This window comes from Camelus ferus, chromosome 33, assembly GCF_009834535.1.
Source record: "Camelus ferus isolate YT-003-E chromosome 33, BCGSAC_Cfer_1.0, whole genome shotgun sequence".
In the NCBI taxonomy this organism is placed as follows: domain Eukaryota; kingdom Metazoa; phylum Chordata; class Mammalia; order Artiodactyla; family Camelidae; genus Camelus; species Camelus ferus.
Genome location: NC_045728.1, coordinates 11,334,378 through 11,349,199, shown reverse-complemented (window position 1 = coordinate 11,349,199; position 14,822 = coordinate 11,334,378). Strand labels below are relative to the sequence as shown.

Genomic DNA, 14,822 nt, shown 5'->3' with positions numbered 1-14,822 from the left:
TATTTTTGTTTTAAGTGGCAGTTTCTTTTTATTTATTTTGGGGAGGGGGCAGGTAACTAGGCTTATGTATGTATGTATGTATGTATGTATGTATGTATGTATGTATGTAATGGAAGTACTGGGGATTGAACCCCGGACCTCGTGCTCTACCACTGAACTATACCTTCCCCCTCCCAAAACAGAAATTCTGTACCCATTAGATAATAACTCCCCATTCCCTCCTCCCCAACCCTTGGTATCCACCATTCTACTTTCTGTCTCTATAAATCTGACTATTCTAGGTATCTTATACAAGTGGAATTGTATAAAATTTGTCTTTTTGTGTCTGGCTTATTTCACTTAGTGTCATATTTTCAAGGTGCATCCATGTTGTAGCATGTATCGGAATTTTATTCTTTTTTAAGGCTAAATAATAATATTCCATTGTATGTATATACCACATTTTGTTTATCCATTCACCCACTGATGGGCATTTGGGTTTTTTTCTGCTTTTTATATATTGTGGATAAGGCTGTTTTGAACATGGATATAAAAATATCTGTTCAAATCTCTGATTTCAATTCTTTGGGGTATATACCCAGAAGTGGGATAGCTAGATCATATGGTAATTCTACATTTAATTTTTTGTGGGACTGCACCATTTTATGTCCCCAACTGCAGTTCACAAGGATTCTAATTTCTCCACATCCTAGTCAACACTTGTTATTTTCTGGGTTTTTTTTAATGACTGATTTTTTTTTTTTTTTTTTTGGTGGAGGGAGGTAATTAGGTTTATTTATTTATTTTTAAAGGAGGTACTGGGGATTGAACCCAGGACCTTGTGCATGCTAAGCACGCACTCTACCACTTGAGCTATACCCCCCTTATTTTCTGTGTTTTGTTTGTTTATTTCTATAATAGCCATTCCAATGGACATGAAGTAGTATCTCATCGTGGTTTTGATTGCATTTCTCTAATGTTAATGATATAAAAGCACATTTTTTTTCATGTGGTTTTGGACATTTGTATTTCTTCTCTGGAGAAACATCTATTTAAGTCCTTTGCCCATTTTTAAATTGGGTTGTTTGGTTTTTTTGATGAGCTATTGAAGTTCTTTATATATTCTGGATGTTGACCCCTTATCAGATATATGATTTACATGACATAAACATTCTTCAATGACACACTAATTTGAAAAGAGTAGATGCATTACAATAATTTTTTATGAAACATAAGGGAAAAGACTGGAAGAATATACATCAGAATGCAGTCAATTATCATCTCTGGTTGATACCAAGAATGATTTTTGTTTTACTGGTTTTTTCCTTTGTGCTTTCTATACTTCCAAGTCTTCTGCATCAAACATGTATTATTTTTATAACTTAGGAAATTACATTAAATTTATTATTGTTGAAGGGGGAGGGAATAGCTCAGTGGCAGAGCACATGCTTAGCATGCACAAGGCCCTAGGTTCAATCCCCAACACCTCTATTAAATAAACAAACAAATAAATAAACCTAAAGAAAAGTTATTATAATTATTGGTATTAAAGGTAGAGTCCTAGTAAACTTTTTAAAAGGGGGCTATTGTTTTCACCATAGTTAAAACAACATTTATTGAGGGTCTCTTATGCACAAGGTACTACTCTCCAAGTTTCCAGTCTAGTAGACAAGAGGCAACAACGTGCAGGGTGGTTGGGCTCTGATGGGGAGACCCAGGATGTACAAAGGAACCAGAGGAGGCTGCCTCACCCTCTGGCCAAATCTGGGACAATTTGAAGATTAAAATAAACAATGATAGTTCTGAATTATAATACAATCCACTCTATAAAATAAGAATCAATCCCTTGCATACATATTGAGAACCAACAAACATACATGAGATAAGGAAAAGCTCTTCCTTACAACCGAATGCCAACTTTATAAAAAACCATCATTTCACACCCATCATAGTAATGATTGATTTAGGCAGGAATCACAAATGGACGCTAGAATTAGCAGGTCCAAACTCCATGAAAAATAGGATTTTAGATCACTTCAAAGTATCTTCCCACAAATTGCTTACTAATTACAAAAGGGAAAACAAAAAGGTAACTTGAGAGTAGAGAAACCTGATGGATACCACTAAACCAAGTGATTGAGTTAATGCCACTAATAAGGAGATAAACTGACATCACAGGCCTCTTGATGTGATGACCTAAGAAGGAAACATCATTTCTTTGTATTCTCGCCAAAAACACATAATCTAATTACGAAGAAACATCATAGGAACCTACACTAAGGGACATCCTAGAAAATAAATAGCCTGAACTCTTCAAAAATGTCACCAGAAATTGACATACTGTAAACTGACTATACTTTAATTAAAAAAAAAAAGTCAATGTTATGAAACATTTAAAAGTCTGAGAAACTGCTCCAGATTAGAGACTAAAGAGACATGAGAATTACATGCCCTGCATGATCCTGAATTGGATCCTAGATCAAAAAGCAAATTTATATAAAGGCCATTATCGGGACAATTGGTGAAATTTGAATAGGACCTGTATATTAAACATAGTATTGAATCAATGTTAAATTTTGATGATTTTCTCATTTCTGATTGGGTAAACCAGTATCCTTGTTTTTAGGAAATACATACTGAAGTATTTATGGGTAAAGGGGCATAATATCTGCAAATTCTCAAGCAGTTCAGAAAAAAATAATGTATGTCTCATGTAGAGGGAAAGAAAAACAAAGCAAAAATGTGATAAAATGTTAATAACTGGATTTAGGTATACCGGAATTTTTTTATAGTATTCTTGGGCTTTTCTGTAAATTTGAAATTATTAAGAACAAAATGTAAAAATCACCATTCAAAAAGAAAAGAAAAAAAATAAAATCACCACTTAATCCTATCTCCACCATGCACTTACAGATGCGATCTTAGATAAACTCCGAAATCTTCCGAACTTCTAGAAAGTAGCTGTTAATACCATCACAGGATCATTCTTGAATGGTAGGCAGATTTACTGAATAAAATAAGAGCTTGGTGCAAACAGAGGGGGAAGAGGGCCTGGGATACCTCCCTTCTGGACCCCCAAGGTCCCCAAACCCCAAAACGAAAGCGTGGGGTGGCGGGAAATGGCGGGGTCAGTGGAGGCCCAAGATCAAGGGTGTCAAATGCGGACTCGGCACACCTGAGGACTCCAGCCTAATTCAATCAGAGCGAGGGGATTTGAGGAAGTGCCTCCGAGGGCTCAGCCTCAGTCTCTCCCGGAGTCTCCAGCCTCTCTGCCAGGCTCTCTCTCGTCTCCCTAAACGTGGACCTGAAACTCCAGCACCTCGACTTCTGGGCCAGCCTCCATGGCCAGGTCCCAGGACTGCTGGACTGGGACATGGGGAACGAGTCCTTTCTGGCCTTCACCACGGCGCACCTGCCCTTAGCCGAGCAGAACCGTGAGTGTCCGCGAGGGGGACCGTGGGGGTGGGGATGGGCGCCGCGGCGGGCGGGGGGCTGGTCGCGGCCGGGGTGGGGGGGCCCTCACCTTCGACCTCCTCCCCACCCCCCCACCCCCAGGAGTGCGGTGACCGTGTAGCGTTTCGGGGGAGGCCCCGCGCCCCCTTTGCTGAGCCTTGGAGCCCCCTCCCCCACCCCGCCCCCACTTTTCGAGTGGCGATGGGGACCCTGCCTGGACGGAAAGCCCACAGAGGGCAGGGGTCCTGCCTGAATGTGGTCTTTCAACTCCACCTCACCCGCTCGCCTCCATCCCAGAACTTTCTAGGCTGCTTCTCGGCCTTTTCTCCGTGGCGCCTACGCCATTTAGCCATTTGGGTATACTACGCACTTCGCTTGTTTTTCTCTTGAAAAAAAAAAAAAACAATTATTAGTTTTGTTCGTGGCTGTATCCCCGCCTCTTAATACATTGTCTGACACCTAGAGGTTTTCAATATTTGCTGAATGGATGGTTGACTGTTTTTTTTTTTGTTTTGTTTTGTTTTGTTTTTAAATTGTTTTTTCCTTTGGTCCTCAAGTGTTGAGAGTTGAGGTAATCACCTCCTCCTTTCCTGGCACATGATTGCCATCTTTTCAGGGAAAGTACTTGGATTAACTGATTTTTCCTCCTTCCACTTCCACCGGCTTTCATCGCCTCCCACACTCCCCAAGTTTCCACCCTAATCCATTTGATGTCTTTAGATAGGTGTATTTTTTAAAAACTATTTCGCGTTATATTGTATTTATGGGTGACCTTAATTTATATAATGCTCATTGCTTTTTCTCCCCTACTCAGGTTGTTTTTGAGTGTCATTTGTGTTGCTCAGTGCAATATATGTAGTATAAGGTGATAATAGATCGGGGTAGAAAAGGACATGGTAAGAAGGCTCAGGAATGGGGGTGGGGAGGTAGTGGCAGCTACAATTTTAAACAGGGTCATCAGGTTGGTCTTCATTGGGAACGTAATATTTGAGCAGAGTTGAAGGAGGTGAGAGTGAGCCAGGAGGATACTTAGAGGAAAAGTTTCCCAGGCAGAAGTAGCCGGTGTAAAGAGGCCAGTGAGGCTGGATCAAAGTAAATAAAGAGTTCAGGGCGCACAGGGCGTGGAGCAGGGGGCGGAAAGAGCTGTCTTCCACCTTGAGGACATTGGCGTGGACTCTGAGTAAGATGCCACATGCCTGAAGGATTTGGAACAGGATCGCCAGCTTAGTGAGTGTGTGACCTTTGCAACTGCATACGGTGACTATACTTGGCGTAAAGCTCTGCTGTCATTGTCTTAAGATTTTTAATAATTTTTAAACAAGGAACTCCACATTTTCATTTTGCACTGGGCCCTGCAAGTTATGTAGCCGATCCTGAATGACCTATATTGTGAAAAGATCATGGTGGCTGCTGGGTTGAGGGTACACTGTAATGTAGAGAGACTGGGAGCCTGGAAGCCAGGAGACTGGTTAGGAGGCTACTATAGTAATTCAGACAAGAGATGATGGCAGCCTGGACCACCAGGGTGGTAGCAGAGGATGGTGAGGAGGTAGAACCAGCCGGATTTGCTTGATGGATTGGCTGTGTACTATAAGAAAGAGAGAATAGAGGATGACTCCTCCAGAGTTTTTGGCTGATTTCAAGGGGAGCGATGGAATTGTCTTACACTGAAATGGGGGAAGCTTCTGGTAGGAGAGTTTAGGGAGGAAAATTGGGAAATACTGTTCTGGATACGCTGAGTTTGAGACACTTTTTAAGATATCCAGGAGAAATGTTGAGTAAGTAGGTGGATATCTAAGTCTAGAATTCTGGAGAGAGGTATGCAGATATAAATTCTGAGAGTCTTTGGGGTATATAGATGGCATTTAAGGGGTGAGAACAGAGAAGGACCAAGAATCAGCCCTGGGTGGGCATTCCATTCTAACGAGAAAGAGAGAGAACCAATAAAAACTGAGGAAATGATCACTGAGAATCAGAACTGAGATTGTGGTTTCCTGGAAACCAAGTGAAGAAAGGGTTTCAAGGAAGGAATGGTCCCAGGAGAGGAACATTGCAGAGAGATCAGGGTAGAGGTGGGCTGACAGTTGGATTTAGCAAAGCAGAGCCCTGATTATATGGTTTTGGTGGAGTGAGGCCTTGATCATAGTGTTTTTGGTGGAGAAGTGGAGGAGAAAGCCTGACTGGCCTTAAGAGTGGAAGGGAGAAGTGGAGACAGAAAGTATAGGCAATTCTTTCAAGGAGTCCTGCCTCAAAGGAAAGCAAAAATATGGAGTAGTGGCCTGGCAGAGGAAGTGGGGGAGCGAAAGAAGTTCTTATTTTTAATAAGATGAGAGAATTAACAACATATTTGAATGCTAATGAGAAAGATCCAGAGACAGGAATTTATAACAGAAAAGAGAGGAGAGGATTGTTGGAACATTGTCCTTGGGTGGTGGTGGGGAGGGCATCTGTGTCAGAGAGAGGGAGGAGGGAGACAGGTGCTGTTCTTTGATCCCACTGAGATCACCAGTTTGTTGATCCTGTCACTCTCTCACTGCTCTCAGTCACTGGATGTCCTCTTTTTGGGGGGGAGGGTAATTAGGTTCATTTATTTATTTTTTTAATGGGGGTACTGGGGATTGAACCCGGGATCTTGTGCATGCTAATTAAACACACACTCTGCCACTGAGCTATACCCTCCCCCACTGGATGTCCTCTCTTTAACCAACCTGGAATCCTGTGGTCAAACAAGCTCACTCTCTTGCATACACCATTGATTGGCTTGGCCTTCTATAGCTTCAAAGCACTTGCTTGGCCAAACCACAACCCTGATTAAATCCAACTCTACCAAACAAGTGCTCCAAAGCCACAGATCAATGGATTGGTGGTATCAGTGGTATCAAAGAATGGCTGTGCTTGAGAGGGAGATGGGTGGAAAAAGGTACTTTTTTACATGGTGTAAAAATGAGGTTATGGAGAGGTTGCTGTTGTTGGTTTAGGTTATGGCAGTGAGAGAGACCATCTACAGAAGAGGGGAAAGCAAAATTTGAGGGAGGAAGAGAGTTTAAGAAACTTAGATGCTGGTAATTAGGAAAATCGTCTATGTATCTATTGGAATAGACAAGATTTAAGGCAGGAGTGGCATTACTGACAGGAATTTAGCCAGGAGCTAAACTCCTCTAAATGAGGGGGAGTGACCAAGAGTTTGGTAGATGATTTAGAAAGATGTTCAAACTGAGACCTGATGGGTGAGTAGCAATTAACTAGGCAAGCAGGAAGAGGGCACGTTTCTGGCAAAGAAAACAGCTTATGGGAAGGGCTAGGATGTGGAAGAGGTTTGTTGCAGATGGGTGGAGAGCCTGGGAGTAATGACTCAACACTGATGAGGAGCCAGGGCCTTACAGACTATCTCAAGGAATTTAGATTTGGCCTAAAGGCAATGGAAAGCCATCAAAAAGTTTTACAGTGAAGAGTGGCAAGATGGGATTAACATTTTAGGCAGATCACTCAATCTGCCGGATAAAGGAAAGAAGATAAACAGACCTTTTAGGTCATGGCTTGGACTAGGATGGTAGAACTTGGTGATTGGGTGTGTCTGTATGGGAAAGAGAGGAGTCAAGGATGATTTCGAATCACAGATACGGAAAACAATCTTATGGTTACCAAAGGGGAAGGGGCGAGGAGGGATAAATTAGGAGTTTGGGATTAGCAGATACACACTACTATACATACAATAGATAAAATAGGGACCTAATGTATAGCATGGGGAATGTATTCAATATCTTGTAATAACCTGTAATGGAAAAGAATCTGAAAAAGAATATATATATATGTGTGTATATATATACACACACACACACACACATACATACATATACATACATATAAATATAAAGAATATAACTAAATCACTCCGCTGTACCCATGAGACTAATAAAACATTGTAAATCAACTATACTTCAATTTTAAAAACTGGGGAAAAAAAAGAATGATTTCCAAGTTTCTGGCCTGGACAACTGGTTTGTTGGTGCCACTTGCCACAAGGACTACAGGAGGGAAATGGAGTTGAGTTTAAAAATGTTGTTCGAAGTGCCTGCCGGTTATCCCGTAGGCCATTCTACTTGAGGGCTAGCGGAGACGTCTGGGCGAGAGAGGAAGATTTGGAAGCCCTGAATTTATAAACGGTGACTGACGGAAGTAACAGGCATTAATGAGATGGCTCAGGGACAGTAATGTGGGGGGAAAAGAGTGCAGGGGAGAATGAGATCAGAGAGCTAAGGGGAAACCAGTAGAATTTGGCATCATAACCTCCCAGTCCAGGCCCATAGCCACCTCCCATGGAAGCTTCAAGGCCCAGGGTCCTGGGGCCACAGTGGAAATCCGAGACATGTTCACTCTCTTCTGTCTTTCTTTTTTGCTAGTTGCCAGATATAAACTCCGAATAGTTGAGCCACCAAAACTACCTCTGGAAAAAAAACCCAACCCTGATAACGATGGTGAGTGGAGGGGAGTGAGTTCTCTGACAGCCCTGTGGCCTGGGTGGGACACCCAAAGCTCATGTGCTCTGGCCCCCAATCTCCTCTTTCTCTGCACAGGTCCAGATTTCGAGCCAAACCTGTGGATGTGGGTAGACCCCAACATCGTGTTCCCCCCTGGAAAGCTGGAGGTCTCAGAACCCAGTAAGGGGGAGAATCTGACAAGCACAGACCCCTCCCCTCAGCTGCCCCCCAAAGAAGAAGACTTTGCCAAGTGCCCAGAGGCCACAGTGGTGGAGTCGCCGTCACCTTCCAGAGAGCAGTCTCCCCCTCGGAAGCGGTTTGCCTCTTCCCCCAGCAACTGGAAGGTAGGGATTTCTGGGCCGTAGGCCAGATGTGGGCTGTAGGCAGGGTGGGCATCAGAGTTCTGTTTTCTCAGGGATAACAAAGGGTTAATGGGTCCAGGAATTAGCAGTGCCCCTGGGTTGGGGAGAAGCCCAGTTGGTGGCCCTAGACCACCACCCCTCCTGCCGTCACACCCCTGGAGTAGAGGCTGTGGAGTCAGGACCAGTTCCTACTCTGTGCTCCTCTAGCTCACAGAAGAGGAGGAGGCTGAGGACCAGGATGACAGCTCCTCTATGGCTCTCCCGTCCCCTCACAAAAGGGCCCCCCTCCAGAGTCGGAGGCTTCGGCAAGCCAGCAGCCAGGAGGGGAGGCTCTGGTCCCGGCCCCCTCTCAATTACTTCCACCTAATTGCACTGGCATTAAGAAACAGTCCCCCCTGTGGCCTCAACGTGCAACAGATCTACAGTTTCACTCGGTATGTGCCGGGGGCCCTGTGAGGCGGGCGAAGGGAGGGGCAGGGGTCCGATACCTTCCGGGCCGCCCCAGGCCCGGGCTGCCCTTTCAGTTCCCCGATCTGGGTCTGAGAGGAGAGGTGTATTCCCAGTTCCCTTTCCCAGGCGCTGGTGCTGGGTTGGCCCCGAATGCGTGTCCACACGTCACCTGTACAGGAAGAAAGCCACCCCCAACCCCTTTCACATCTGAGAAACTCTAGCCTTTTTTTTTTTTTTTTTTTTAAACATCTTAGTTCTTTAAAACATTAATTCACCTGGGTCATAAATCCTCCTGTCTTCCTTCTCTCTTTTTTTTTTGGATTTTTTTTAATTGATTTATAATCATTTTAAAATGTGTCAAATTCCTGTCTTCCTTCTCAAGATCATCCAGTATAAAATCTGGTTTCGCCAACAGTTTCTCACATGCTTTCCCTTTGGACTGGACTGCCTGGCACAGCCTGTCCCCTAGGGACCCGGGGAAGTCCGGCTGAGAAGGGATTTCCATTGAGCTTTGAGAGTGGGTGCCCATCAGTGTGAGGAGTTTCTCAGACCTGCTCCCTCTATCAGAAGAGTCGCAGGACATTAATTGTCAAGAGATGTCCTCCTTGACCAGGATTCCTCTTACAGGAGTTGGTTGGCCTGATTTCCCCTCTTGTTCCTGTTGCAAGTCCTGAGCCCGCAGAGGGAGGGAGGAAAGTGAACCTGGGAGTGGGGGGAGTACCCTGGGTTTCGAAGGCTTTGCACACGTGATGCAGCAGGTGGAGATTTGCAGTGTGCTTGGTCAGCAAAGAGCAGTCCCAGGCCAGCTTGCCCTTCTCCACCTTGCGAGCAGGGCTGAGGCTCCTGGCCCTGGGGGGGAGCATTCTCAAGAGCAGGGCATGTCCCAGAGAAACCATGCCTCTCCTTGCCATCCCTCCCTGTCCACAGACAACATTTCCCCTTTTTCCGAACGGCTCCTGAAGGCTGGAAGAATACTGTGCGTCACAATCTCTGTTTCCGAGACAGCTTTGAGAAAGTGCCAGTCAGCATGCAGGTGGAGGCCAGCATGCAGGCAGAGGCTAGCATGCGGCCTCGATCCTGCCTCTGGAAGTTGACTGAGGAGGGACACCGGCGCTTTACAGAGGAAGCCCGCTCCTTGGCCTCCACTCGGCTGGAAAATATCCGACAGTGCATGAGCCAGCCAGGTGTGAGGCCTTGTCACATGTGGGGCCGAGGGGAGGGGACCTGAAGATCCCAACCCAAGGCTGAGTGTGCAGTGAAAGACCCTGGGTCACACCATGGCGGGGGGCACCTTCTGTAAGAAGGGGACAGGACAGCAGTGGTCTGAGTCCCTGGGATGGTGCCTGCCACCCCCCCACCCCCACCAAACTTGGAATGTGAGGTCCCGGGAGTTGATGGAGAAATAGCTAAGGTGCAGCTGGCCCTCCAGCCCAGCAGCCCAGGGAAACAGTGACCACACGATGTAAGGGGCAAGGTATGAGAGGTTCTCTGCAGAGAGAGCTTTTCCTGGAGAGCAGGTGGCATTTGGGCCCTGAGTAGGAGAAGTAGATCACTGGCCGCGAGAGAGCGTCCCAGGCCTGGGGACCAGCAGCTGCGCAGGGCAGATAGACCCCTTTGATTTTCTTCTTTCCTTACAGATGTGATGCCCTTCCTTTTTGACCTTTAAGTCCAAGAACCAGGCGTCAGCCCGTGCCTTATTAAAGTTGTCTGCAGCAGCCTGGTGTGCGTGTGGTCTCCGAGGATGGGGTGGGGTGAAGGCTAGCTCTGAGGTGTGATGGCCATTGTATTTGAGGAGGTGCCTTCATTTTCTGTCCACTTATTCAGCCCTTAACCCTTGCAGTCTGTCTCACTGTAAAACCCGACTGCCTCCTCCCTGGTCTCTGAAATGTGGTATTCCTTTTTTTTTTATTGAGTTATAGTCATTTTACAATGTGCGAAATGTATTCCTGAAGTACATGACCCATGCCCTACCAGACCGAAATCTCTACCTTTGAAGAAAGGCCTCAGTTCATTTGCTTGGTTTGCACATTTCCAGTAACACAATCTCACCCTGCTCATCTGTCCATCACCACAACTACCTCTGCTGTACCCACTCCAGCTTTGCATTCATTCTGGAACATGCACCAGAAAGGAGGGGTGCTAGGCCAAAAGCTCTTACTGACCCTAGGGGGCGCTATGGCTGCTGCAAGGACTTAGGGGACTGCAGTCAGGCCCAGGAGGGTCAGGTGTCGGTGCAGGAGGTGGTCTCTCACCTTGAAGAACTGACCCCCAGACCTAAGGCCATTGATAATGAGCTGAGCCAAGAACCTAACCGGGTTTCACACCTAAGCCGGAAGTATTTGTCATATCATTTTATTATACGCTGCATTTTCTAGGAATGCAACTCTTCTGTAAAATGAAGGAAGATTGTACTTTTTTTAGTTTGGAAGTTTACCAAGACTTGTTTGCCATTTCGGAGAATCACTTCGCTGACAGCAAATCTGCTCTAGTATTTAAGTCACCAATAGCACATGCCTGGATCGGTCTGTGTTTGTATCTGTTGTACTCACAGAGATTCTACATGTTTAAACAAATATTTAGCTATTTCACGGTAGCCAATAAAAGAAAAACAATCTTCAATAGTCATTTGAATGTCATATCGTAAATCTAAGCTTTCACTATACTGTACAAATTTCCAACTATCTTATGTTTTAAAAAAGTTTATCCATTGAAATACATTTTTTTATTATAAATTTCTCTCCCTTTATTTTTCTGTTATATTATAGTTAACAGCATTACAGTTTGATCTTTTTAAAATTCTATGTGTAAGTAGGTTATTTTATCAGTAAGATTCATTTCAGGTAAATATGGTTCTTACGAGACATTTGTTCTATGTCTAGGGTGTTAAAGCTGATGAAGTAAAAAAACCACCAAACCAAGCAATGTATAAGATACAGTCCCTGTGCCAGAGGTGCTCACCATCAGTGACCTTGGCAACCAGTGAGGACAAAAATGGAATAAGTCACATCCACATCCAAACCCCAGAGCCCGGCGTGAAGCCCGTTAGGTAGTAAGAAGGCTCTGTTTGCTATAAGTTGTCACTAGTATCTTCTCTAACAGGCAGATTCCCTGTTATCTGGAAGCACAGAGAAGAGGGTAATTAGCTCAGGAGGCTGGGGAAGACTTCTCACAGCAGAGTTAGCTTGGGGTCTTTTTCCAGGTCTGGAAAACAACAGCTAGTACTTCTCCGGAAGTGCTCAAAGGCAGCCCTGCCTGGGGGTGTGGGATGCTAATGCTCCCAGGAGGCAGGAGTGGAGGCTGGGGAGGTGGGGGAGAGCAGGGATGGGATAGGAAGAAAAAGCAACTAGTGCCAGAGAAGAGACAGGACAGACTCATGCAGGTGTGCGGCTGCAGCAAGTCAGGAACTGCTTTTCCCTGGCCCACCTGCAGGTGCTTTGTGCCAATTTTCTCCTCCTGGACTATCTGGATGCTAATTTTTATGTGCTATCCACCAGTGGAGTGGGTGGAGGGGCCAGCTCATTAATGTCATTGGCTTTGGTCCCACCCAGCACTCTGCAGCCAGAGCCCCTCTGATCTGTCCAGCTCCCAGGAAGAAGGAGAGGATCCGGAATCCTAAGCTTTGGTTTCATCTGATTTGGACTCAACTTGTCCACCTCACCTGCACTTTGTGCACATCCTTATCCCTGTTCACGTTCTTGTCAAGGTCTGGCTTATGCTGCAAGTGGATCCCAAAAGGCAACAGATCAGAAGGAAAGAACACACAATACAGCTTTTGTGGGAAAAAGGGCCCTGAGAAAAATCTGCCTTTGCCCATTTGGTCCTCTAATAGAATATTACACTCCTACACTTACCTCCTCCCTTTTCCTCATTCAACAACTATTTGTTTTGAGCTTTCAAAATGCCAGACCCTCTGCCAGGTGCTAGGAATACAGTAAAACCCAAAATGGTTCCTCCCTCACAGTCTAGATAGAAAGATACTAAACAGATACACTAATTATGTACAATGATCGTAAATATTAATAAGTTTAGGTTATTGTGAGAGAAAACTATATGGGTACTTAACCCTAATTGAAGAGGAGGTCAGAGAAGGCCTTTCTAAGAAAGGTATTTTAACTGAGACCTGTTTAATGATTATCCAGGCTAAAGCATGGGAAGGAAAAGTGTTGTAGTTGAGGGAAAAGAATGGACAAACCCCAGGAGGTAGGAACCTCCTCACCTTGGCCTATTGAGAGTGGGGCTGAGCCATGGTGTCCAGAATACAGTAACCAAGGTGAAGTGGGGAGGGAGGCAGAGATTAGACCTTTCTAGGCTATGACACAGAATTTTGATTTCTTTCAAATGTAGTGGAAAACAATTGAAGTAACTGACATAATTTGATTCTTTTTTTTTTTTTTTTTTTTTTGGATGATGTTTAGCCACTCATTGAAAGTGACTTGTAGGGGCAAATGTGGAAGCAGGAAGGCCTGTTGGGAGGTGACTGCAGAGCCCAGGAGGGCTAGGGCAGTGGCTGTGGAAATGGACAGAAAGCAGCAGCCGGATTTGATGATGTCGCTTGGAGGCAGAATCAACAAGGCAACAGGATTGATGGAATGCAGGAGGAGAGAGGAATGACCCTGAGGTTTTGGGTTTGAGTGACTGGGTGAGTGATGAGGAGGGGAAATCTGTGTTGGAGCAGCAATTCTGAGCAGTTTTGTATTTAGAGTCTCTGAGACGTCAGGGTGGTCCTGTCAAGTAGATAATTGTTGTAAGTTCAGAAGGTAAGTCTGAGCTGAGGATGTAAATACATTTGAGAGTCATGAGGGCACAGATAGTATTTAAATCATACTCTATGTACTGATGGAGAAAGATTTACAATACATTTTTAGGGATAAAAAAACAGTAGCAGAACAGTACATTTAATATGACTCCAAATGTGACAAACTATGTTCATCTATACAAATATGTTGTTTAAGCAGAGAAAATGTCTTGAAGAATATAGGTATCAAACAGTAATAGTCATCTTTGGGGATTGGCAGGGGGCAAAAGATATGGAGGATAATCCCTTTTTATTTATGGCCTTGGTATAGTTCTTTTTTTTTTTAAACAAGAAATTGCTTCTTACATTTTAGAAATAAACACAACTATCTGTTAGCCTGTTTTGTACCTTGATGCTATTAGTCAGCAGGCTGTTTAGCTGCATGCTTTCTTTTTTTAACATCAATTTTTATTTATTTACTCATTTGGGGGGTAATTAGGTTTATTTATTTTAATGGAGGTACTGGGGATTGAACCCAGGACCTTGTGCATGCTAAGCATACACTCTACTGCTGAGCTATACCCTCCCCTCTAGCTGCATGCCTTCTAGGCTCCTTCCCAGCACAAACTCCCACCCCATAGACAAGTTAACCCCAGGATGCCTGGAATTTGATGATTTTAACTTAAGTTGACAAACATGCATAGACGACTCCTTTCTGCTGGAGTCAGGCATGACCAAGACACAGTCCCTGCACTTGAGGAACTATTCAACTATTGGGTTTTCAACTGACTACTAAACAAAATGACAACAAGATGTGAGCAAAGGACCTTGGAATAGAAAAATTAATTCTGCAGGGTCAACTCTGGAAGGCTTCACAAAAGGGGTGACATTTCATTCATTCAATAAGGAATTGATCTAAGAGCTTATGAACGGATTGAGAGCTTACCATGTGCCAGACAAAGTCACCAGCCTTGTGGAAATTCCATTCTAGTTCATATTTCGGAGGCTTATAGAACAGAATTTATCAGGCAGAGCTGGAAAGAAGGAAATTCTATGCAGAAGGGACCAAGGGCTCGAGATGCTAAAGTGCACAGGAGCAATAGGACGGCAGGAATATTGCCCAGAGGAGGGCTTGGAGGAAGGAGATGGAAGGGGGAAGTGTGGGGAATAAGGCTGGAAAGGAGGTTGTAGGGGGTGTATAGCTCAGTGGTAGAGCACATGCTTAGCATGCACAAGGTCCTGGGTTCAATCCCCATTACCTTCGTTAAGGGGGAAAAAAAAACCTAAAAAAAGAAAAAGAGGTTAGGAAACATAGTATAAAAGGCTTTGAAAGTCATGCTGCAAAGTTTAGACTTTTCCTGAAGG

General features: G+C 44.6%; 1 protein-coding gene across 2 annotated transcripts; it reads left to right on the top strand.

Annotated features, from left to right (window-relative positions):
• Nucleotides 1-3,099: 3,099 nt before the first annotated feature.
• On the top strand, nucleotides 3,100-10,233 carry FOXR1 (forkhead box R1). Of its 2 annotated transcripts, none has more exons than XM_032472575.1 (5): nucleotides 3,100-3,413; nucleotides 7,833-7,907; nucleotides 8,007-8,254; nucleotides 8,480-8,706; nucleotides 9,728-10,233. In XM_032472575.1, the coding sequence occupies exons 1-5, from the start codon at nucleotides 3,353-3,355 to the stop codon at nucleotides 9,948-9,950; spliced, it is 834 nt and encodes a 277-aa protein (XP_032328466.1). In that variant the 5' UTR covers nucleotides 3,100-3,352; the 3' UTR covers nucleotides 9,951-10,233. The 2 variants fall into 2 exon arrangements, with proteins under 2 accessions (XP_032328466.1, XP_032328465.1); XM_032472574.1 differs by having other exon boundaries at nucleotides 9,650-10,233.
• The last annotated feature ends 4,589 nt before the right edge of the window (nucleotides 10,234-14,822 follow it).